Source organism: Cyprinus carpio, chromosome B2, assembly GCF_018340385.1.
Source record: "Cyprinus carpio isolate SPL01 chromosome B2, ASM1834038v1, whole genome shotgun sequence".
Classification (NCBI taxonomy): domain Eukaryota; kingdom Metazoa; phylum Chordata; class Actinopteri; order Cypriniformes; family Cyprinidae; genus Cyprinus; species Cyprinus carpio.
This window is the reverse complement of record NC_056598.1, coordinates 9,716,267-9,743,343: the sequence shown is the minus strand read 5'-3', so window position 1 is coordinate 9,743,343 and position 27,077 is coordinate 9,716,267. Positions and strand designations below refer to the sequence as shown.

The 27,077-nt window shown below is 37.0% G+C and overlaps 1 protein-coding gene across 1 annotated transcript in view; it reads left to right on the top strand.

Moving 5' to 3' along the window:
• Positions 1-694: 694 nt before the first annotated feature.
• The window catches only part of LOC109058800 (probable G-protein coupled receptor 158), a 44,190-nt gene continuing 17,807 nt past the window's right edge, over positions 695-27,077 (top strand). The window contains exons 1-5 of the mRNA XM_042717951.1: positions 695-2,167; positions 11,818-11,923; positions 21,052-21,154; positions 25,939-26,150; positions 26,348-26,416. Coding sequence (XP_042573885.1) covers positions 1,278-2,167; positions 11,818-11,923; positions 21,052-21,154; positions 25,939-26,150; positions 26,348-26,416 — 1,380 coding nt within the window. The 5' untranslated portion in view covers positions 695-1,277. The remainder of the gene's footprint in view (positions 2,168-11,817; positions 11,924-21,051; positions 21,155-25,938; positions 26,151-26,347; positions 26,417-27,077) is intronic.

The window sequence follows — 27,077 nt, the reverse complement described above, 5'->3', positions numbered from 1 at the left end:
CAGATCCTCTGCAGTGAATGGGTTCCGTCAGAATGAGAGTCCAAACAGCTGATAAACACATCACAATAATCTACAAATAATCCACACCACTCCAGTCCATCAGTTAACATTTTGAAGTGAAAAACTGAATGCTTGTAGAAACAATTGCATTAAGACATTTCAACTTTAAACCTTTGCTTGAGTCTTTAATCTATAATAACACTTCCTTCAGTAAAAACAAAACAAACAAACAAACAAACAAACAAAACAACCTCTGTTGTCCCCTAACATCAAAACCACTTATTTGTTTAGCACTCTTTTATTTTTTAACAGTGCTTGATCTGTCATTTCTTTCCTGATTCAGACAAGAAGACTTTTTCAAAGAAGGCAACAGATAAAGGACTCAATGATTTGAGAATTGAGCTGAATAATGCCAATTGACACTATTCTCTTCTGTAGAGCTGCTTTACAATTCAAATTTAATGTTTCATAACTGATGAATATTTAAGAAATGAACAGTTATTTTCTGCATATTATCATGAAGCTGATTTAAAACAAATGTTATGCAACAAACAAAATGCCACATAAACATCTCAACGCACATATCAGATAAAAAGAATAAATCCACATACAAGTCCATTTGTTCTTTACTTTCTATTCAGAAAAATATATTTTTAACAATAGTCATATTGTACAGAAAAGGTGTTTTAATTATTCGTCTGTTATAAAATTATAAACGTTTTTGTAGTACAACATTTTTCAGGTGCATTTTTTTTTTTTACAGTGCAGCTTCATAAAGGGTTAATGTTACCCTAATAATGTAACATTTAGCATAGCAAACAATGCATCTTTAATATCAATGAGATTATGGAGGAGAAGAATGGACAAGGAGTGCTTAATATGCCCATGAGAACATCCCGTCCCAACATCCCTTGTCTGTTGTCTCTCTTCACCCCACCCAAGTACCAAAGACTGACAGGAGCGATGGCCATTCACAAGTCTCCAGTACAGTAACGAGGGAAAGATGCTTTTGGAAACAATCAGCCCCCCGCCAGCTCCGAGCGAGCATTCGTTACTGATGGGAGCAGTGAACGCTGCAGTAACCCACAGCAGAAACGATGCGGTAGATATTTGCCACAGTCGCTCCAAGATCTACGAGGCTTGACGCGTCAGATCCACAGATGTGGGTGTTGTGGTCGGTGTGTGGATGTGTCTGATTGAACCATTAGGTTTGAGTAACTTTTGACAATGCACGTCTGTTTACGTTGAGCTGAGGAATGGACGCACTTAGGAAGTGAATGTCAATGGAGAACGTTCACGGTCCTCGTTGGCGTCGAGGCATGGATGCATTCCTGCTCTACCTTCTTCTGCTAATGGGAATTTCGAAGGGATCAAACTATGGCTACGTGGAATGGTCCGAAAACGACAAAGATCCTGAAATCAAGGCTAAATATCCGCTTTACAGCACCATGGAGACGATGCACCAGGAGCCGACCATCTCCAGCACCGAGCGGACGGCGGTGGCGCATAAGCTCGAGGAGGATCTGCCGCGGGTGGTCACCGCTTTCCTGCACACGGGGGACTCGTCCACCCTGGAGCATGTCAACTGCTCTCGGAGGTACGAGCTGAGCAGCCTCCGCGGTGGAGCTCACGCCGCTTCGCACTCCTCCCTCCACGCCGTCCTCGACACCATGGCGCACGCCACCAACTTCCTAAACATGCTCCTGCAGTCCAACAGCTCCAGGGAGCAGCACCTGAGGAGGGATGTCCAGTGGTACCACGCGCTGGTGACGAGCATGTTGGAAGGGAATCCTAAAATCCACCGGGCGGTGCTCACATTTCACACGGAGTCTCCCGAGGCGCCCGGTCCGCAGGTGTTCCTTCAGGCGACCAGAGGCGAGGAGCGCATAGTGCTTCAAGATCTGTCCAACACCGCGCGCCATCGCCTTAAAAACAGGACGCATGAGTCCGACTGGTACAACGAGTTCCGGGACCGCAAGAGACCCCAGAGGCTGGCCAAAAGTCGAGGGTTTCCAGCAGCGCAGGGCGGATATTTTCTGGACAGAAGTCGTGTCAAGTGGTCTGCGCCCTATCTAGAGTGCGAGCGCGGCAGTTTTGTGCCGCACTGGCTGCTGACGCTCTCCGCCGGTTTCTATGGTTTGAAGAATACCACGGCGCCGGAGTTCAGGTAAGACACTCTTAATGCAGAACTTTAGAAGAAGTCAACACAGACTGAACAAGAATTAAACTGAACTCACAATCTCCAAATTCATGTTTTTGTAAGACAAGCACGTTTTAGTTTGAACACTATGAAGTAGCTTATATGTTTAACGCGAGATCAGTTGTTCACGTACTCGATATGATTGTAGGGGAGACCGGGGCAAGTTGTCACTCACATTTGTAAGGCCAAAACTGTTAGAACACTAGTATTTCAGTCAGTGTTGCCAACTTCTTTCAATGGAAAGTAGCTAAACCCCGCCTGAAAAGTCGCTAAATGTCGATAGATGACGTCATACGTTAATTAGCATATTCATGACGTAAGTGCGTCGTATTTTCTTGCCTCCCTGTGCTTACATACTGCATTTTAATGCAGCCAAATTCGCAATAAAACTGTTTTTATTATTATATTTTAATGTTTCTGTTTACAAACAACGGAATTAATATTATAATGACTGAAACGCGGTCCATTAACAACACATAACCCACTCTTAAAGATATTAATCTGCACTAAAATCCTATTCACGACATTGTCTAATGAAATCAAATACACATATGATTAAGACAATGGTTGTGCTGTGATTTCGGCTATACTCGCATGTAAAAGAGTTAGAAGCAACAGTATATATTTTTTTAACTGAAAGTGCTGCTCCTCTCTGCGCTCGCTGAACAGAGCAAATGAAGAGAGAGAGGCGCGCGCTGGGAAAGAGAGACCTCGCGCTCGTGCGGCAGTACCAGACAGTCTCAGAGACTAAATAAGATTTGTCCAAGAAAGTCGCTAGATTTGTCGCTAGTCGCTTTTTCCGAAAAATGTCGCTAAGGGGGTCTGAAAAGTCGCTAAATCTAGCGACAAAGTCGCTAAGTTGGCAACACTGATTTCAGTGTGTGTCAGTGTGTCAAATGTAACCTGATAATTCTGACTCACTAAAGCAAAAGATAGAAATGACTGACTTAAATCCATTTTTAGCTGGTGAAAATACTACTGTTGTAATAATTTTAATGATCTATTTCAGAATTATTTGTAAAAGTCCATTTCTGTTGGTACGTATCTTAAAGGTTTGGCTACAAAAACATATAAACATTTCCTTAAGAATGAACGATTAGTTTAGTGAACACATGCCAAGTTGTTATGTGGGGTCAGTTGTCATAAAACAGGAATACCATTAATTAGTCTTTTATAAAGGCAGCAAAATTTAAACAGTAAAACAATGAAACACAAAACATAGTAGTTAAGCAGCGAGTTACATTGTTGTATGGGAAACACATCCTAAGTCTAAAACAACTTGAAAGTAGGTAAATGATGACAAAATTGTCCTCTTTAATTTTCAGGTCATTGTGCAGCTCTTCTTTAGTTGTATTCCCTTTCTTTCATTTTTTAGAAGCACATTACATAAAGACAATGAAGCAAATTAAGTGTTTTACATAAGGTCTGTATAGCCTACTTAGACTTATATGGTTAGTGCTGTTTTATTTAATGGTCTGCTGCATAAATTGGCATGCTTCAGTGGTGGATATTTTAGTCTAGCGCCAGACATGTGGGGTTCATTGCTGTCAATCAAACTGAAAACAAACCAACTCCTTCCAAAGCTATATTTTTGTCTCCTTTGGAAAAAGCATGCTGACCCTCCTGGAACAAAACATTCAGCTGAAAATTCATGCAGCTGTTTGCCAAAACCTGGTAAAACTCTTATATGTGAGCTGTTAAATGGATAGTTCACCCAAAATGAAAATTCATGTCATCATTTACTCACTTTCATGTTGTTCCAAACCTATAAGACATTTATGCAAGAATTCAGTATCTTTATTTGTGTTCCAGAAGTCTCAACAGCTTAGAACAACCGAGGATGTGTAAATGATGACAGAATCGTCATTTTGTAAATCATTTTAAGTCTTGAAGTGTTAAAAGTGCTTGTTGTTCCTGGTCAAAGATAGCTTGTAAATTTCACCAAATATCGGATTCAGTCTTTTTGTCAACTTGTTTTCTTTGAATTATCACCGGTATTGTATTTGGAAATGAGTGATCTGAGCTGATGCACCTCAATTTTTGAGTCAAAAAAACATTATTTTGAATAATTTTGGCATTAAATTTTCAGGAAAAAAAAAATCCTCTCTGGGTCAAATTTACTGGAACGCAACACAAGGATTAAAACAACAACATGGCAACATTTTCCTCCCTACTCTTCAGGTTATTGACCACTAAGTAATTGGGATTGAAAACTTTGTAAGCTTTCAACATTAGCTGAATGTAGCTGATACTTCTGCAGCAAAACTCAAAGCTGAGAATAGTGTGGCTAAGAATGGTCTTATTTTATGATGGGATGTCATTTTTATGTCAGAATATTGTGAGGATTTCCAATCTGTCAACAATCCGGATTTTCAAGCCTCTGAAATTAAAAACATATTTGGCTGGCAATGCATTGTATGTTATAAATAGCTATAACTGTCAGTGAAATGCAAAATAGTTTTGTAAATTGCAAGCATAATGCTTTTGTTTGGAGCTTTGTTACTTGCAGTATGCATCACGTCAGAGTAGATTTTGGTTTGTCATTGTGTTTTAATGTGAAAACCTATGATTGCTGTTCTCATTTTTCTTGCAGTATGTTTCACATCAGTTTTTTTATCCTTATGTAAGTTATTTATACATTTGATCATCAAGACATTGTAATAGAGTTTGAGAACAGGATTGTAAACATAGTTAACAATCCCCCGACTTGAAAGAGCAGTGCGTTGGGCAGATAATTCTCACATTTCTCTGTGACTCTTTCTCTTTCTCTTTCTCTCTCTCGCGCTCATGCTCCATTTTCTTTGCCTAAAGATAAGAGAGAGAGCGCTGGCAGCTCCAGCTATCTGCAGGTGTTTGTTTCATATCTCAGCAGACAGATGGCTTCTGCCTTTGGGCCTTCGCTGGAGTCGAAAATGAAACGGGAAGAAATGAGCAGAGAGGAGTGATTTGGGGGCTCATGCACATAACAATCAGTGTCATTCCCCTGCGGCTCCAGACTCTGCCACCAAATGAAAAGAAAATCAAAAAATAGAACTAGGAACAAATGTATCCATTCATAAGAATGAAACCTTTAATTAAAGCCTGCAGTGTGAAACTGTTGTTGAAGTTTCAGAGGAACAAGCACATAAACTGTTCAAAATAACACCAGAAAATTAATAACAATATTTACTGTATATAAAAAGTTTGAAATATGTAAAATTGTTTAATTTATTGAAGACTCTTATGCTCACTAAGCCTGCAATTATTTGATCAAAAATGCAATAGAAACAGAATATTGTGAAAGATTATTACAATTTCAAATAACTGTTTTCTATTTGAATATACAGGTGCATCTAAATAAATTAGAATGTCATGGAAAATTTCATCACTTTCTGAACTTGTCTTCAGTGTCACATGATCCTTCAGAAATCATTCTTATTGCAGCTCAAGAAACATTTCTGATTATTATCAATGTTTAACATAGTTGTGCTGCTTAGTATTTTTGAGAAAACCAAGAAACATTGAATTTTGACATTCGGTGCATCCTTGCAGAACAGAAGTATCTTATGCTGTGTTCCAGGCAGGCTTTTGAGCCCGTAAATCACAACTTCAAACCACTACTCACGACTTTGTTGCGTTCCAGGCAAGTCACGCCAAACTGCCTGAGCGCAAGGAATTGTAGCTACTGTAGATTATTAAATTTATTGCAACGTTATATTGTCCTAAAGTCTATTTCTCAGCGTGTACCACTTGCATAAACACCACATCCGTAGGCAATATTATCCGTAGGGGCTGGCATAGTTGTTTCAGGGGCTATGTGACGGAGCCCGGAACTGGGAGTACATCGATCTAGTACGAGTTCACGGGTGGGAAGTGACGGGTTTGACTGCCCATCTGGTGCACTTTCACAGGTAGAAGGTTGGTAAAACACGGGTTATGGGTTGCCTGGAACACGGCATAACTTGCTGAAACTTTCAAACTTTTCAGTGGTTGTGTTCTATACATAAATAGTGCTTAAATGTCTAGACCGGATGTCATAATAAAGAGAACACACAAATATTTTATGAATATGTTTAAAACTACAAATTGTATTGTCATTCATTAGGCAAATAATACAGTAAATGGGGTTATTTTCTTACAATCTCTATATTTCATAATTCTTTATTGATTGAATACATTGATAATGTCAATCTAAATTCTTTAACTCGAAATTGCATGTTTACATCTCACAATTCTTATTTTCAGAATTGTGAGATATAAACTCACAATTGCGAGAGAAAAAGCAGATCTGCGAGTTAATATCTTGCATTTCTGACTTCATAACACACACTTGCACGTTTATGTCTCACAATTCTGAGAAAAAAGTCAGAATACCTTTTTTATTTATTATTCAGCTTCGGAAACAGACATGTGTTGTGCTGTCTCTCATTTTGCGGCACATACTCTTCAGGTCTCATCTTTCATGCTGTTGTCAGGCAGGAAATGGAAAGGAGAGGTTCATTTACAGCAACGCATTGATTCTAGAGTTAGTTGAATTAGATGCTGGAGACTGATGTGGTTCTTCATTCATTTCAACAGGGACATAGAAAGTATGTTAGTTTTGTGTTACATTGTGCCTTTATAACAGACACCACCATCTTTGTGATATAAAAAAGTGGTAAGATTATGAGAGAACATCGATATGGAACAGCCTGGTCCACGGGTCTCAGATAACATGGCTTATGGGATGTTGAAAGAGAAGCCCCTCTAATGGACCTCTATCTGGAGTAAAAGCCAACAACTCTCATTTTCACGTAATGAACCGGAGGGCTGGCTTTTCCCTCCAAATCAGAAAGTGAGAATGCTTACATGAAAATCTTACATCATATAACCAGCTGCATTTGCAAATCAGATTGAATATGGCCTCGCAGAGTTTATAAAAACACTTTTCTTTTTGCAATCTAAAAAGTGGGATTCTGTTCAGTCTAATGATGTCATTCCCTGGGGAAGAGCAATTGAAATGCCCTTGCAAAGTGTAGCGTGCAGCTCATAATGAGACTGTGTTTTGCACCAAAGAAAAGTGAAACTGCAGAAGCTATTGGATGCATTGAGGTTTGTTTTGTATCTAGAAATTGCTGTAGATTTCAAATTTTCTGAAGAATGTTTTCATAACATCCTGAGAAGCATTAAAAAAAGCTTCTTTTTTAACATTACATTGTTTGGAGCATTATAAACAAATAGTAGGGAAAAAATGTCTTTTTAAATTCATATTTTATGATATTTTCTATGTAGAGGACACCAAGAAACTGCAAACAAGACTCTATTGCAAAACCCCCCCCCAAATTTTTTTTAAATTTTTTTTTTAATGTTCTATTTTTAGTCAATATACTAGTCAATTTGTAGGTTAAAAAAAGGTAAAAAAAAAAAAAACAAGTAGTAACCTGCAATTATTTCAAGGACCTATTTATACTGATCTTTTTTTTTTTTTTTTTACTATTTCCTGTGATTGTAAATATGCAGTAATTATTCTATGAAATGTGTATTTTGATTTCAGACCATATTTGACACTTCAGCTTCATTCCTCTGTGTGTTGAAAAAATTATATATTTATAAGTTATGATATTATAATATTTATTATAATAAAGACAGTGTAGTTATGGTAAACTAAAAAAATTGTGTAGGATTTACTTTAAAAAAAAGATTTTTTATTTTTTCAAATTTACTTTGGAAAATGTTGTTTAATTTTAAATTGTGAATACATTTCTGAAATTATTACAAAGAATTGGTAGGTAACACTTTTAATTAAACAGAATTTTCAAGTAGAAAGTAGAAAATATTTTATTGTAAAACGCACTCCAATAGTGTTTGTTTCATTTACTCCTTTGCTACTATATACACACACTCTAGAAACTGCTGGGTTTAAAACAACCCAATTTGGGTTATTTTGGCAACCCAGCGCTGGGTCAAAAAGGGTTGGTAGCGCTGGTAGCTTTTTTATGGTTTAAAATTACTACATTGCGAGGCTGAAATGAGCCCAAATCGAGCTAGGAATTAAACCTACAAATCTTTTTAATTTTAAAATCACTTTTACACACAAATAATAACTATCAAAAGGTAAATATTTATTAAAAACAAGAAAAAGCAGTTAAAAAGTAACATGAATGCAAGATGAAATGCGGAAAAGTATGGCATTAACAGCTACAGAGTTTATAAATAAAGCATTGAACATTTGTTGAATATAACTTTTAAGATCAAATTGGACTTCTCTTGTAAATTTGATATATTGTATAAAAATATACAAAAACACTATTATACAATAATTGTACAATTAGTTAAGTTCTTTACAAACTATTCTGGCATGGCAGTATACACAAATAAACCACAACATTAACACTGATATTATAACATTTAACAGACGCATGTGTGTGTGAAAGAAATTTATAATAAACATGAATGACAGAGTGTAAACTCCATTTCTACTAAAAAACACAGAACAAGTATTTAACATTTTGTTTTTACAAATTATACACTTACAGTTTAATTCATAGTCCATGGATACAGATCATGCATCAATGTGACTACTTTCACGATCTCTTTAGCATAATTGATGTAGTCATGAAGAAGCCCCATCAGCACATGTGACATCTTTTACATCATCCAGGGCAGCGTCCTCCTTTAAAACCACTGCTGCATCAGTTTAGAGGAAATAACATTCTCTTCTTTGACCAGCATTCATCCCAGTCACCGCCTGTTCTTCATCAGTGGCCTAAAAAGAGAAAAACATTTGAAAAAATAAAACATTTAATTAAACTATCCATTTTCAGGTATTCACATCTGTAAGGATAGGTAAATAATCTGCTTTATAATTTCAACACTTTGTGTGGTTGTTTAATGTCTCTGTCTACCACAGCGCTCCAGAATGCTATAATGGCAGCACTAGTGTGAGGGCATGTGATATTGTTTGAATAAATATATTGCTTTCAGAAAGCTAATTCTTTACTGAAACATTCAAACAGACATGACATTCACATACCTCATGAATGTTCATGTACATGCAGGGCTGCTCTTCAAAGGGTTAGTTCACCAAAAAATTAAAATGGTCATAATTTACTCTCCCCCATGTTGTTCCAGACCCATACAAACTCTGCTTATTTTTGGAACACAAATAAATATATTTAATATTCTCTTAATATTTGTCCTCCAATGCTAGTCTGGGAGACCAATATTTACTTTTGAACAGACATGTTCACATATAATTTAAGATTTATTCATATATAAATATTGGAATGGATTACTTCTAAAATACCATAGAGTGTATTATTACCAACATTAGAAAATACCAATTATCTTGACTCTCAATGGATTACCAAAAAATTGTGAGAAAATTTAAAATATATTCATTTGTGTTGTAAAGACAGACAAAAGTCTTAAAGGTTTGGAATGACATGAGGGCAAGCAAATGTGTTTTTTGTTTCTTAGTAAAAAAACAACAAAAAAACAAAAAACAAAATTGATAACATGGAATTATGATTTACGCGCCTTAAACTGTATTTCCCTCTCTTCCAAAGAAGCTGAGAAAACCGCCTCCTCCTCACACAAGCAGACTTCTAAGTGTCCTTAACTCCAAAGTTAGTTTCATTCTCAAAAGAATGAAGTTATCTTGTCTCTGGCTTTCAACATCTACAAAAACTAACATTCTTTTAGTCTTAGTAAAAAAAGAAATTATAACATGATGGAATTATGAAGTTTAATGTTACTTGCCTTAAACCCGTCTTTCCCTCTCTTCTGAAGAAGCTGAGAAAACCGCCTCCTCCTCACAGAAGCAGGACTCCCGGCGCGGGCACAATGAAGACACAAGCTCAACAAGTCTGAAATATTACATGCAAAACATTACTTTTAACAATTAACACTTCAACAGCCTCAAAATAATTATGCTAGTCTTTATTATATAACGCCGTTTCCTTTAGGAAACTAACCTACATTCAGTTTAACCGCGAAAAATAAGATAACAAATTAACACGAGTGTAACCGTAACCATAACCGTCTATTAACACCTCAAAAAGTGCAGATATTGTAAAATCTTATGTAAATATGACATAAGACACTCACAGACATTATATTAAAAGTACCTCTTCCGTTCAGTAAAGACCTCCGTTTCTGAGACGAAAACCTTGTCTGCGTATTTTTCAAAATAAGCTCTTTTATTTCTGTCTTTCATGAAACCTCAAAATACTCCCGGACATAAACAATGAATGATAACTTTACATTTTGAATCTTTACTTACTATAATGTCTTTCACTTGCTTCTCGCTTCTTTCACGTTGAGAAAATGGCGGCTTCTCGCACTGACGTTGTCTGATGTTAACGTGGCGTGCATGCTCTCTTTCACGTCCGCATTCCCAACCCCTTATGATCGAGACCAATTTTCAACCCAAAATTGTGTTAAAACAACCCAACCATTTGGGTTGAAAAAACAACCCAGTGTTTTTTAGAGTGTAAATGTTCCCTCCTGGTGGAGTGACCTGCTCAACTCAATCCGAGCAGCTGAGTCATTAGCCATCTTCAAGAATTGGCTTAAAACACATCTCTTCCATCTTTATTTGACCCTCTAACTTTAGCACTCACTATTCTAATTCTATTTAAAAAAAATAAAATAAAAAATAACTAGCTTTCTAATCTTTTTGTATTCTATCTGTTTTCTTTTCATTTATTATACAATTAACAGAAGCAAAAAAACAAAAAAAGACCTCTAACACTAGCTTGCTCTATTCTTTTTCTATTCTATCTGTTTTCTTTTTATTTATTATATTATCTAAAAGCCCTTGCTACGTGTACTGTGTTTAAGCTAACTGAGACTTGTTATAGCTCTTGTATATAACATATCTTTCAATAAAATTAAAATATACCATTTACCTAAAATCAAAAACTCTAAATAAAAAGTCCTATAATAAACTACTAAATTTAATTCGATAATGTCATTTGCAATGTGTCATATATATATATATATATATATATATAGTATATATATATTATATGATTATATATATATATATATTTTACAGAGGGTGAAACCATTCAAGAGTGATTGGGAAACAATAACTTTTAATTCATTTAAAAATGAATTAAAATGTAACATATTCAGCTTTTTCTTCCTATATATATCAGTTTTTCTATTTTGAATTTCAGAGAGTTAAGCTCTTAAGGTTGACCTGGGCAGACTACAATTCTCATCTCCTTTACAAGTGAAGTAAAACATGGTGAAATATGTTATATACATGCTTGCTTGTGAGTTTTGTCTGTTTCAAGTTCAAAGCGATCCTCCCATGAACAATGAAGTACTGTTAAAGTGTTGTGCTTATGCAGGCATATATGAGTTTGAGCTTAAATATAAATAATACATTAGCAATGTATTTGAGTTTTTTTTTTATCTTTAGATTAATATGTATAGCAAGTCTTAGAATATGCACCTTAATATTTAAATTCACTGATCTTCATTCTTGCATATATTTGCATGATAATTTGTGCTCATCGATAGCTCTCTTCACACTGCAAAGGTGGTACAGAAGCCACACTATGTGTTGATTTTCATGTCGCCTGAAATCAAAGTGTCATGTTTTCATTTAAATCTCTCGGTCTCTGTCTCTTTCTGTGGTGGTGTAGAGGAGTTGTGCGTGTGGATGTTAATCTGCAGGATGTGGACATTGACCAGTGCTCCAGCAGCGGCTGGTTTGCAGGAACTCACCGCTGTAACTTGACAACTATGGAGGTGAGTGTTCGGTCTCATCACTAACACACAAAACATGCAAAATGTTTGCTTCTGCACCCAGATTTACTTTAGGCACAAGTAAAGAAGTAAACAAAAAATGTAATTAAAATTAAATATTGAAATTAAATGAAAAATTAAAAAAAGCACTTTATGATCATCACAAAAACCATATTAATGTAATTAATGTAATTAATGTTTTGGTGTAGAAATGCAAGTGGCTTGACATTAATCACAGATAGATAATGACCTGCGTGCACTGTGTATTGTGAGCATATGAAACATTTGAACGTTTTGTTTTGTGCAATGTTTGCATTTAACATAATTTTTCCCTGCTGTGTGTGACCTTATCAAAGCAGACCTGCATGTTTAAAGCTTTCTAACATCATAATATCCCTGATCATCTGAAACTTTTCATTTTAGCAGCATCAATTCTCCATTCCAGTTAATTGGAAAGAGCGCACTGATATTTTTGTTTGCTCAAGTGGGATTGCTTTCATGGTTAATTTTTTTCCCTCTGTGAAGCTTCTCTTTCCCTCCAGATTGGTTCATTATCTTTGTTTGTATTTTAGATGAATTAAATGGGGGATTTATCACATCCTTGACTGGAGTCTGTAGTAAGCTGGAAGTTGCTCTGCGAGAGCTAATTAGACCATCCGAGCTGTTCTGCCCGGGTGCCAGTGAGAGTTTGGGCTGGATGTTTCTGGAAGGCACACTCATACGCTAAATCACATCACTGTGTGGGTTTATGCATTTTTTGCAATTCTGCAAGCAACATATTAGTATGTAACATGGTATTTCTTTAAAAATGTGCCAGTTAAACACAACATACATGAAACAGTGTTCAGAAGCTGTCTGCTCTTTCACTCTTTCTCAGTCTAAAGTGAGATTTGTTCTCCATCTGTGTGTGTGTGCTGGATAGGGGTAGGTGATATGACCAAAATATTACTGTATGTGATAATGTCGTTGTTTTTTTACTAGGATTTCAATGACAATGATTTATATTTAATAACTAAATGATAATGCATATATCTTTAAATAATTTAGTGAATCTTGGACACCATTCAAAAGATATGATTATTCATAACAAATAAAAACTCAAAGCAGTAAAACTAACATCACGAACCAAATGCTTCAGACTAAGTCTTGATTAAATGAGCCACATTTGAAGTCGTTGCAAAATCATCACTGGAATTCTGTTGAATGTGACAAGTTGCAATGTTGTTTAGTAGTGCCAAAATTTCAGTTTTCAGTAAAATTACATGGTTCTCTGTATAAATTTTAGTTACATAGTAAAAACTATTGTTACTATTTTATTTCAATATTTTTATTTAAATTCAATAAATAAAAGTTTGTTCATTTTTAATGCTATCAATAATTTTAAGTAAATAATATGCTAGCATGTAGCCTTAGCCTGTCCTGCATTTTAAAACAGTCGTCACTCTCAAAACTACATGGTGTGTATTTAGCAGCAAGAAAAATAAAACTTTTATACAAATTACGAATGGTTTATATAAAGATAGTGAGGAAAGTTTGAACAGAATTGTCATTAACTACAATGCTCAAGTACCAGGGGGGTATTCCAGAAAGCAGGTTATGTGACATACCCGGGTATGTTTAAGAGTAAGTAAGTGGATAACCTCAACTTTCGGTTCCAAAAATGGAGGTAACTTTCAGGGTATGTTAGTAGTCATAGCAACTCACTCTCTGAACTTAACCTGCTCCGGAGCAGGTTATGTTCCAGGGTTAGTTCACTTCAGCGAGCCTTCAGTGGCGTGACAGATAGCACACAACATTATATAATATTACAATATGTAATATAGCTTATTATATATATATATATTTTTTTTATATGTTAATGAGGAAGCACTAATATAAGTAATAAATAAGGTAACATTATTCTAATATGATTATTTCTTTTATTGCCATATATAAGAGTTAACTGTATAATAATGTTTAACTTATAAATATTTATTTATTTTATTTATTACATGTTATATTATCTCACACATGGATTTTCTATAATGTCTAAATTCTAAATCAAAATACATATCTGATATGACTTAATATATAATTAGCATAAAACAAAAAATATAATTCACATTCTCAAGGATTAAAGATTACATGGAAAAAAAATCACGGTCATCAATTAGGTGGCGATATGCACTAAGCATGTAAACAACTAATGAACAAAAGAAGAAGAAAGAAACAGCTTGGCGCGCTTTTTCTTAGCGTCCCTTTCCATAGTGACTCGTCGATTCGTCGCTCTGTTGAGAATGTCTTGAGTCTTAATCAGGAACATACTCTGAGCTGAATGAACTTACTCCCGGACGCTTTTTTGGAACCACATACCTCGAGTAAGCAAGGTTTGGGGTTAATCAACCGAGAGTTCAGGGTTTAGTTCACAGTAAGTTAACCCTGCTTTCTGGAATACACCCCAGTACTTTTGACGACAACTCTACATAAACGCGTACTGCTTTGTAACTCTAAAATTTAAAAAAAAATCGAATGTAAAGTAAAATCTTTTACTAAAGCATGGTATAGTAAGTTTATTGATTGCCAGCCTACAATGTTTTATTATATTTTATAATACTGTTGAACATTAAAAAAACAAAACAAAAACAGAACAGATATGTGTTGAAAATGTAACATAAAGGAATCTGTGAGGACTAGCTAATTTGTGAGTAAATGTTGCTTTGTAATTACTGCTAAATTTATATAGTAATAATTTTAAAAATATATGAGAAGACTGTAATTGGAAACTTTCAAAAATCCATGTAACTAACAAAAATTTGACTGTTCAGAAAGTAATAAAGCTTTTTGTAAGATGAAATATAAACAATACAATTTTGTCATGTAATATTAATATCAAATAAATAGAAATGTATATAAAATTATCTAAAAACATTGGAAAATACAGTAGTACATTTTGGTATGTTCAATGCCGTTTACAATCCATCTGCACTGTTTTTAAATTATTCTTATATTAAAATGTCTTTTCAGCATCTTCTGCCATGAGTGCCATGTTTTTAAGATGCTGTGTCACGTTAAAGAGTGCTTTTGGGAATGCTGCATTCTGTTACATTGCATTTTGCTAAGTAGAAGTATGGGATTTGCACCTTTAATGCTAAAAAAAAAAAGGTTTAATGCAAAAAAAAAAATAAGGATATATCAGTCAGTCATCTATATGATGTGATGGAATATTGCGTGGACTGGACCGGGTTTGCAAGGCCAAGTTGTTGTCTTGTGTTGAGGAGAATTTGCCAGTAAGCTGTGATCCATTATAAATGCAGTATAATGGATTTTGGTGGGCTTACTAAATTATTGACCATGTTCCGTGTCCGTGTGGTCCCACTCATGGGAACACTAGAGGAAAAGCAGCAAGGAAAAGCACAGCAGCCTTCATAACCATGACGCCTGCTCCTGGCCACAGCAACTGAAGCAAAGCGATATTCGGAAGGGCTTCCTGTGTTTATGAGAGAGAAGAAGTGTGTGTGTGTGTGTGTGTGTGTCACTCCCTGTGTGCCAGTGTGAATCTATTTATAGCCTCATCTCTACCTAAGACAGCAGGACTATGCCTCTTAAAGTCTGTCCTGTCATTCAAGATGAGCAACATAAGCCCGGGGCTTGACAGGAGCGCATCCCGAATCATATGCACTAAATGTCCTGCAATGACTTTGTTCCTGAGGTGGATTAACCTGAGTGGATGTTAGACTCTATTTCTCTCCATTACAACTCTAGAAAAGAGCTCTGGAGCTTTGTCACACGAAGGCAGCATTTTCCTTTCTGGTTTCCCAAGGGTTGTAAGTCTTTTCTACTGCTGTGCCATTTCTTCCACTCCATTAGTTGTAATGGTAATGTTGTGTTATGGTGGAACTCATTGGCTGTCAGTAGAAAGCTTTTGTTTCTGAGTGTAATCAGTGAGCGTGTCGCATAAACTCTCATGCATCATTAGTAGTAGAATCTAAAACTGAAGATGAAAGACTTTAAATGGATAGTTCACCCAAAATGAAAATTTTGTAATTTTTTTTAAAAAAATGTGTACTTCCTTTTATCTGCAGAACACAACCCTTTGTGTTCCACATTTCACAGATAAAAGGAAGTACACGGTTTTTATGAAAAATGATGACAGAATTTTCAATTTTGGGGGAACTAGATCATTTATTGAATATCTAGCGCATGCATCCATAATAAAACGTGCCTCACAAGGCTCTGAAGGGGTGAATAAAGGCCTCCTGTAATGAATTCATGCATTTTTGTAAGAAAAACATCCATTTTTTTAACATTATAAACAGAGAGAGAAAAGTGTTTAAAAAGAGAAAAGTGTTAAGTCCATGTGAGGCACATTTTATTATGGATCTGCACGCTTTATTTGTCAGTCTTTTGGACTGTTGAACAGAAACACCTGCCCACTGCAATGATAGAGCTTGGAATAGCCAGGACAATTTTTAATTTAACTGTGATTGGATTTGTCTAAAAGAAGAAAGTTATATACTGTACACCTAGGATGCCTCGAGGCTGAGTAAAACACAGGCTAATTTTCATTTTTGGGTGAACTAACCCTTTAAATGGTTAATGCAACACCTATGCGCATCAGCCAAAAAGTGTACAACTTGATATTTATGTTGTGAAAGTGAAATCTTGTTTTGTTGGCAGGTTTATTTGCTGCTTCTGTTATTTCTTTGCATAACTATAAAAGGTGCATTTCTTTACCTTGTTTACATTATACATTTTATTGTTATATATAATGCTATATACAATATACTTTATATACCACATGTAGGCAACGTCGGTCCTGGAATGCCGATGTCCTGCAGAGTTTAGCTCCAACCCTGACAAAAAACCTCACTTGTCTGTAGCCTAGTAATCCTGAAGACCTTTATTGGCTTGTTCAGGTATGTTTGATTAGGTTTAGTACTAAACTCTGCAGAATAGTGGCACTCCACGACCGACGTTGCCTACTCCTGTTATATACTGTATATATCTTTCAAAATATATCTATTTAAGATCTAATGCATCTTAAATATGTGGCATTAATAGCAGAAGATGCTGAACAGACACGAGACACATCATAGCTGTTAATGGCACTAACTTTAAAAAGGGGACGTATTACTAACACTTTTTAAAGAGATGGTAATTTAAAATCATATATTAATAAAACACATTTATTGTACCATGATAAATAAAAAGAGCTCAAAACTTTAATTTTGATAACAATGACATCAAATAAACAGAAAAAGAATAACAAATAATAAAAAAAATTGTTTTCCCATGTAAACATTCACTAGATTGGCCTCTTTAACAGTTGCAATGAATCTCGCTGTCTCTCCAGCATCTCATGCCATGAGTGCTATGTTTTGAGAACCATACATTCTGCTTCATTTAGTTTCGCTCTGGTCCAGATTTAATGTTTATATAGACAGAGCAACAGGCGTCATAATCTGAAAACCACACCCACTGGGGGGAACAATCCAACGCTCTCCATTGACGTTGTATTGTGGGAAGCTGCCTCCTTGTCAGTTCTGACAGAACAATGCCTAAAAGCTGTTGTGTGACAAGGTGTACAGAAAACAAGCTAAAAAACACAGAACTACGTTTTTATAAGCTGCCGACCCAAAAACGAGCATTTAAGGACACAAAAGCATGTGTACCCCCGGTGTGGACATGGCCTAAATGCGCTCCGTGTCTATATGTATATAGGAAGTAGCCTATAAATGTGACTGGTGGAAATTAACAATATTTTAAGATTATATTCATGTTCTTCATACTGTAGATAAAGACTGTATGATTCTTGAATAATTCATGAATCTCTACACAGATGCAAAAAAAAATGCAGACAATACTAAAAAAACATCAAATCAGACCAGCAACAAAAAATCAACACCTTCTGAACTTTGATTCATGATATGTGCTTTGACCACTCAGAATCATTTCTCCACAAAAATTTGATAAAAAACAGATATATTTTTATATCTCTTTTTAACAAACACTAAATAAATATTCCCAGTGCAGGGTGGAAGAAGTATGTGAAAGCTTGGATAGTTTTTAATTCCTCTTTATAAAACTCAGTATTCTTGGATGTCTGTTGTGAATGCCAAAGCATCTCAGGTTAAGGTCAAGCTACTCCAGAAGGCGTATATTTTCTTCTGTTAAGGCCATTGTGTTGTTGATTCACTCCTGTGCTTTGGATCGTTGTCCTCAACTTCTGTTGAGCTACAGATGGCCTTACATTCTCAGGCAAAATGTCCTGCTACATCACGTTTTATCACCAATTTATGCAGAAATGGAAATTGTGCAACCAGAGTTTGTCTGTCCACTGATTCTGAAGCCAATGCTTTAAAATTTGAATAAAAAGCTGAAATGTCACAAGAAGCAGTTAACAGGTAGCTGATAAACACGCAGAAACAGTGTTGATGAACTGAACTGAAGGTGTGCTGTCACGGATACACACGTAAATCCAAATATATCCTGTTGCAGGCGTGTTATGTCGGCAGCGTACAGCAGGAGGTTGAGCGCCGCTGTCTTCAGTGACAGATTGATCTTCTAACTCTGCTCACTCCTGAAGATTTTCAAGCATGAATTCATATTTTCAAATGTCTCAGGTCGCCCACATTTATCTGCACTGGAAAGCAGTAAGGCTGGTATTATTAAATCATATTCATATAGAGCATGCTCAGAGGGGAACAGCTAATATACTGAAAATCATGTTCTGGTGCCTAGGATAGAGGAGAGTATTGAATCACAGGGGTGTATATATCAACATTCAGCCCTCATCAAAGCTTTGCCCTCTGGAAATTAATTGGCATTAACGATCGGGTGAATCTCACAAGAACAAATCCTTTTAGACCTTTTAGAATTTTTTTGCATTATTACATTAATTTCATGATAATTAAGAACATATACCCATAAACATTCTCATTAAGTCATGTATATGGACATTATCATTCACAGTTTTGATCAAACACAACTGCTATCATCTTACACCTCAGTTATCAACTGTATTTACTGTTAACCAGAAGACTTAAGCATTAACAGCAGACCTGCTGTTATATTTATGAAATGTTTATCTTGATTGTTTTGTACACTGGATTTTAAGATAATGTACACATAAGATTTTAAAATACCTTCATCTCAAATAACATTTTATGTCCTCGTCTTTATTAATATGGTGAAAAGCTGTGTAATTAGTCATACGACTGTACATTATATGCCGTAAATTTCATCCAAGCTGTTTGGAACTGTTTTTCTTTGCAGAAGCTTTGGATTTAAAGAGCTAATAAAGTATTTCAACTCAAATTGATATTTCATATTTAATCATTTACTTATGCAGCAAGTAGCCATGTAATAAGCAGGATAATGCACATCCACCTGGTTGTTATTGCAGAGTAAATAGAAATAATATCCACTTCACGTCGGGGTCCTGATCACCCCGTCGAGGTTTATTATGTGATAACAACCTGCTGGATGCACATTATCCTACATTTTTTTTTACAATGAATTTTAAAAACATTGAATATTTGTAAATTAGAAGCAGTACCATGATGTACAAATACATATTATTTATATTATTGTCTTTAAATAAGCTAGATAGATATCAATATATCTTTCAATAATGGCAATGTTTTTGATTGTATTTATAGTATTGAGAATTTGAGGGGAATCTGATCTGTAGCATTATTCTGGAAGAGCAACACATAAAACCTGTAAATGTAATGTAAAAATGTAATGTAAAAATGTTTCATTGTCTCTGAGAATGTAGCATTTGGCACCTATGTTCTCGCTGAAGATTTGGTGCATTTAGTAAACCAAGTGCATAAATCTAAAATGGAGGTAATTATCTTCTAGAAAAATCTTTACCTCATTAAGACTTGACACATTGAATCTTGCTAAAATAAAGATGACAAAATGAGAACTAATTTAACCTGAAACCTTTCTCTGAGATCTGCCTCCAGCCCATTCGCTTCATTAGATTTCCTCCGGGCTTCATGGCACTTTCCAGATTATTTATAGAGTCTTGTGAACTTGGTGTGACTTTTTCAAACCTAGTTGACAGTACAACTATTTATTTCTCTTTCTGGAATACAGCAATCTAAAAAGCTGAAGCTCACAAGTCTCTTTTGCACTTAAAACAGGCACCAGTGGTGGCTCGTGGGTTTTAAAATAGAGGAGGCAAACTAATAGCATGAAATTTACGTCTCTATGATTGGTTGATACCAGAAGGGAGGCTAGCCTCCTTTACGAGGTTTCTTTTCTCAACACTTCTCAGCGCTGAAAGTGAACATTCGATGCTGATTGGGACATTTTTTTTACCAACTGAGGCACGAGAGCTCAACTCTCCCCCGGCCTCCCACCCCCCTTCTCTGTCACCTAGCGGTTGTAATTACATCAGCAGATGCGGCACATTTGCGATAGACAAGCGGCGCTTTCCAACTTCAGTAACATGTTATTACAGCAAAAAATACACATTCTGAGTTATTAACTGAAATGAATTGTACATTTTATTAAGTTTAAATAGTCCTCTTCTCATTTTCACCTCAAAATTTTGGGGAGGCTGGGCCTCCCCTGACGAGCCGCCACTGACAGGCACAAAATTGCATGGTTGTTACAGCAGTGTGAAATGTGCATCTTGTGCACATCTTTCTTGATGCACTGTATGCATTGTTCTATACATAAACTCTTTCAATTTCAAGCTTAGCAGTCATTTTAAAGGGCCTTTAAGGAGAAAGCTGCTGTGAGCCCATCTGTTTGCACGCTCATGTGAGCTTTACCATGATGTTGCCAGAATATGAGTAAAAATAAATTGCTGCACATGTATCGACTGTCATAATAACTCATAAAACTGACATTTTCATGCCTGGCAATGTGATAAATGAAAGTGACACCACTGTCACTGATGGACTATTAGCAGAGACGATTTCTGCAGGAAGTTCCTTGCTCAAACAGTGAGTTGTGTTGAAAAAATATATATATAATTTCTAGCATTTCTAGCATCTATTTCTAGCATCTAGCATTTCAGTGCTTAAAAATGGAGAAAGAGGTAGTGGAACTGGTACTTGTTGCTTAATTGTGTCTCCTAATACATACTGTACACTTACATAATGCTTATTATTTTTTATTTTATTTTTTGCTAGTGTAAACCGATCACAGGCCATGGATTTGTGCTGGACAAGTACAAGTGCCAATGCAAGAGTGGTTTCTATCACCAAAGCCAAGTGGCACTCAATGGCTTCTCAAGTAAGTACAAATCTGAACTGGTGGGACTTTGGATTTATAGTGTGAATCGTTTTTGAGGTAAACTGTATAGGAACCTCTAACATCATACTTTAAATCTATTATGGTATTGATATTAAAAACTATACTTGCGGTTAATATGAAGAGATAAATATGAGTAGTTAAAACTGGGTCATCCTTCAATGGAAGACAATTAGATTATTCCACAGTTTTATTGTCTGTGAACATTGAATGTGAATGTAAAATGTACATAAATAAAGTAACGGGTCTTGTTTGAACAGAACTAGTCTGGATTTAATTTATCTTTCTGACAGAAACGGATACACAAACATAGAGTTACATCCTTCCACCAGATAATTTATGATCTCAAACTAGGCACGAATACCCCAGAGACAGAGTTTATATCTATTTAATGCAGAGAGTCCTAGTTGTTAAGAGCAATATTCCTCTCTCACACGCTCAGATATAAACTGATGTAAAAATAGCTCCTTTGAAATGAGTCTTTTCTACTTTTAAAGCAGAAATCTATAGGCAAAACTAGTGTTTTTTGACACTGGTAAAGTCCATTTTGCTGATTTCAGACTATAAGGAAACATCCAAAATACACATTTGAGTGTTTATTATTTATTTACATATGTAGATTTTAATCACAGTATTTTTTGCTCATGTATTAAATCAGAAATCTCCTATTTAAACAGAAGGGTTTTGTTTATATAACATTCGACTGATTTATATAACATTTTATTCTTAAAAATAAATGTATTCTTTTTTTGTCAGTTGACAGTATTTTCTGATTTATGGAGTAATAAAAAAGAGATAAAGAGAGATGCAAAATCCCCTTTGTAAAAGTCTCTAACTCAAATAATTTTAACCTGGCTTTATCCAATATTCAGATGTATGTTCTGAAAATTATGCAAATTAGTGTCTCTTTAATTAGATAATACCTCATTTACATGTTTAAACATAACATTTCAGAAAACTTGTAATACAATGTACTGTGATTAATCAGCTGGGGGAAGTGTGGTGATATCTATTCTTTTGCCTGATTCTTTTGGCTGATTCATAAAGTAACATAAACTTGGAGACAGTACTTGCTAATTTACATACAGGCCAATGTGGACTAATTACAGAAAGCTGCAGCTCTGTTCAAACACGTGGCAGATATATGCTGTCACTATCATGAACTTCTGTTCTTACTTAGTTTCCTTATTTGGTCATGTTCCTGTTCTTGTTTAGTTAATTAATTAGCCCCACACCTGTTTCTGTTTCCCACTGATTACGTTCACTATTTAAAGTCTGTCTTCTCCTTTATTTCTTTGTCTGCTATTAATGTTTGAAGATTTGGATTTGTTTGTTTGGTTGTGCCCTTTTCCTCCTGTAGATCATTAAAAGCCTTATTTGTTATCTTCTTCGTTGAGCGTTTTACTTAGCACACTAGCATGTGTTACATAATAGCGGACTGAAAAAGTGAGTTTAGCGGCATTTTTCTTTCCTTTCCTTTTCGTTTTTTCTCCCTCTCCCGGAATTGCAATCCCGGCAGTCCGACTCCTGTGCCTGGAGCAATGGGACCGTTCGCTGGAGGACCATACCAGGGACTTTCTCGATCTGGCGTGCCTTACGGACTTCCCTGACCGCTCGCTCTGTGCTTTCTACTATGCCGGCCTGAGCGAGCGGTGTAAGGCATGCCTACCAGTGAACAGTCCCAGGGAGGATTTTGCCGCTTTCGTGGAGTGGGTGCTGGAGAATAACGGATGAGGAGGATATCTCCAGCCCCACTCCTGAACCAGAGACCAGCCAGCTGTCATCCTGCTGCACGGAGCTAAAGCCAGAGCCCACCGCAGAGCCTGAGCCGGCCATGAAAACAGAGCCAATCATTGTTCCGGAGCTTGGACTCGAGAGTGCGACTGACCAGGTGTGAGCTGGCAACATCGTGCCTCGTGGGATTACAGGTGGAGATCATGGGCTTGGAGGAAAGCCCTGCCCACACTCCTGCAACTGAGGGTGAGCTGCAACTGGTTTCTGGACATTATATGGAGGAATTAATGAATTTTTAAAATGGACCTTATAGACTGGTTTGGGGAGGTAATTCCTAATTCTCCTGTATCTCCGCTGGTTCTGTCCAGCCCTAATCTGCCTGTGTTCCCTCCCAGCCTCCCTCTCCCGCCTGCTCCTAGACCAGTCAGTTCCTCTGCTCCATCTCTGCTGGTGCCTGTCAGTCCTTCGGCTCACCCTCAGTCAGCACCATCTGGGTGCTCTGGTCTGCCTCGGGACTTCCAGTCTCCAGCTCCACCTTGGTGTGAGGATCCCCCATCTCCGCTTCCAGCCTGTGAGTCCTGGACTCCACCTTGGACCTCCGACCCATCAGCTCCGCCTTGGCTCTTAGCTCCCTCGGCTCCACCTGTGCCCGGCATCCCACCAGCTCCACCGGGTTCCCTCGTCCCTCCGGCTCCACCTTGGTCAGTCGTCGACCATCCGCCGCCTCGGGACTCCACTCCTCTGGCTTCACCTCGTCACTACATCCTCCGGCTCTGTCAGGCTCCTCCTTCCCTCCGGCTCCACCTCCATCCTCAGTTACTCCGGCCCTGCAGCGGTCTTCCAGTGCCCTGCCTCCGCCTTGGTCACCTGAGCCTTCTGCTCCGCCTTGGGCCTCCGGATCCTCTGCATCACTCTGGCCCTGCAGCTGCTCTGCTCCATCTTGGGCTCCTAATCCAACGGTTCAGTCTCCGTCAGTCAGCCCCCTGGTGTTGTTGGCTCCTCCTCCACCATGGCTCCTCCCACCATCAACTCCACCATGGGACGCTATTCTCTGGGTGACCATCTGGCTCCTCCTGCTCTGGGCTCCTCCATCCACTCCACCCTGGTACTATGGTCCATGCTCCCTCTCCATTGCCTGCCCCACGCCCGCCTCCTGAACCCCCACCCTCCCTCTGCTGGACTATCTTTTGGTGCGAGGATGCACCGTTCCGGGAGGGGGCGAACTGTCACTATCATGGACTTCTGTTCCTAGTTTCCTTATTTGGTCATGTTCTTGTTTAATTAACCCCACACCTGTTTCTGTTTCACACTTGATTACGTTCACTATTTAAAATCTGTCTTCTCTTTTATTCCTTTGTCCGCTATTAGTGTTTGAGGATTTGTGTTTGGTTGTGCCCTTTTCCTCCCGTGGATCATTAAAGGCCTTGTTATTTCTTTCGTCGAGCATTTTACTTGGCACACCAGCACGTGTTACATATACATTTACCTTAGTTCATATTTGTACATATTTCACAAGCCCAGGGACTCTCTGAAAATCATCCAATCTAAGTTTAGTGAATTGTGTTGAGCCTCTGCAGTTATAGTCTGTTATCTGCTCTGTCATTGTGTGTGCTCTGCATTATTAGGTTACTACTGTACTGTTACATCAGTTTATTCTTGACTTCACTCCCTCAGGAGAAATCACTTTGGACAAAACCAGGTTAAGAAGGTTCTTAGTAGAAGCTAGTGCAGGTCAGCCATAATGTTCTTTGGAAGAACTCCATATTAACTTTAACAGAGATTTTATTCCATGTTTTTGATACCTTATGGACCAATAAATCCATAAAAAAACCCTAGTAAAGTAATATTTAAAATTTGTTTCATGCTAATTCAAATCTATTACCATATTTATTGACATTGCTTGAAACTTGTGTTTCTGTAGCTCAAGTGGTAGAGCGTTAACAAGCGCAAAGTTGGGGGTTCGATCCCTGGAAACACATGATAGGTAAAAATTGATAGTCTGAATGCACTGTAAGTCGCTTTGGATAAAAGCGTCTGCTAAATGCATAAATTTATTTATTTAACTTATAAATAAAATTTTATTTGGAGTACTACTGGTGCACAATGCACATTTCTTAAAATTAAGAATAAAATACATTTTAATGTCACTATTGATGAGGATTGTATGGTCTTTGAATAATATCGGTCTTTAAATGCAAGCTATTTAAAGTGACCTTAAAGGTGCTGTATGTAGGATTGACACAGAGTGGTTGAACTAGGTGTTGCAGTCCAAATTTAAAATATTGGAGACCGGTCCCTCCTCCTCAGACTTGATGCATACGCAGGTTGCCAGATGGATGACACAAAGAGGAACGAACGCACTTGATGATGAATGAAATGAAATACGCTGTGTTTTCCTGCACCTGGCAACCCGGGGTGCTGAAATACAATTGAGTAAACTGGCAGTGGGTGGGTTTTACAAACCAAAACAGAGGCCAACATTCCGGCCTCTGAACACACATTTTCAAAGGAGAATAACTGACTGTATCATTGTTTTTCAGGTAAACAAGTATGTTAACTTAGCATGTTTCTTAAATATCTGCAAACATATTATGGTATTTTTATGCTTTAGTAGAGTCAAAATCTTACATACAGCACCTTTAAGTATACTTGCAATAGCTCAACTTTAGTACAATCTAATATACTTCAGTATATCCTTAGTTGGATTTCAGCACTACTTCCGCACAATTCAAAATTGCTTTAAGTACAAAATTAGTTGTTCTAATTTAGCAGACTTTTAGCAGTCAATTTCTCTTCAGCAGTTTTAGGAGAACCATCTGAAAGAAAGTTGATACTTTGGGTTTATAAATAACATTCCTTCCTGGTATAAAATTCCCGTTAACCAATTATAAATTGGTCATCAATCCACGTTTAATAGTTTAATGAGATTTGAGTTGTTTTTGGATAAATCCTTCAGTCACAATGCTGTATATAATCCAAACACATTAACAGACATGTCATAGTATGGTTCCTTGTCGTTTACCTGTTGTTAGAATCAGACCGGGAAACGTACACGGATCAATCCTGGGAACCATCTGGGAGGTGTTTGCCCTGCCGAGAAGGCTGTCCGTTCTGCACAGCCGACACACCGTGTGTGGCTCAGGAGGACACGGCCCTCCGCCTCGCCATGGTCTCCTTTCAGGGCTTCTGCATGCTCCTGGATCTCATCAGCATGGTGGTCGTCTACCACTTCCGTCGCAACAAAGTAAGAACATTTACTGCTGGTTATCTCGCCTGGAAAGACTTTGTACTCTGCTTTTATTCTGCTAGAGTTACCTGAAAGATAAACTAGAGCTTGATTTCTTCTTGAGCAGGTTAATTGGGCTGAAGGGCAAATACTGCTTTTCAAAATTTCATAGTTCAGGATTCTCTCCTATTACTTCTCTCTCTCTTGTTTTTCAGAGAATCAAAGCATCTGGTCTTATACTTCTTGAAGCGATACTTTCAGGATCTGTACTTCTCTACTTCCCTGTAAGTTCTAACACTTCAAAATAAAAGAGAAAAAGAGAAATATCTGTTTTCCTCTCTTTCAGTCCTGCATCTGTCACTATTTAAGAAAAAAACTAATATTTGAACACCATTTTACTGCAATAACCTGGCATATTTCTAGGCAAACCATTATAATAAAATAAAAAATAAAAAAAGGCAATGAATTATTCCCAATGTTTCCACCTGGTTTTAAAGGGATGGTTCACCCAAAAAGGTAAATTTGCTATTAATATACTCATCCTCAGATGTAATGATTATTTGTGTAATTTTTCGCTGTGAATGACACTTCGATCAAACACAATGGGAGATGCCCTATATTTGATCACATCTCATTTGTAAATGCTTTTTCCATCTTGTGTAAATGTAAAATTGAATCTGTCAAAGCTGTATTCCTCAGCCACAGTGATTCTGTGTTCCCGTTCGATTAAAAACAGGCATGTCGTCTGTTGTGCTCCTGTCTCTGTGGTATTTTTCTCTGTTCTTAAGTGAAATACACCTCCCAGACCATCTGTGATAGTCAGCAGCTCCTGCATTTCTATGAGAGATGAGGGAGGATGAAACAGGGTAGGGATGGCAGCTTCTAAATAGGGGATTTGAGGAATGGATCGCACCCACTGACAGTGTCTAGATTCACTACAGGAAT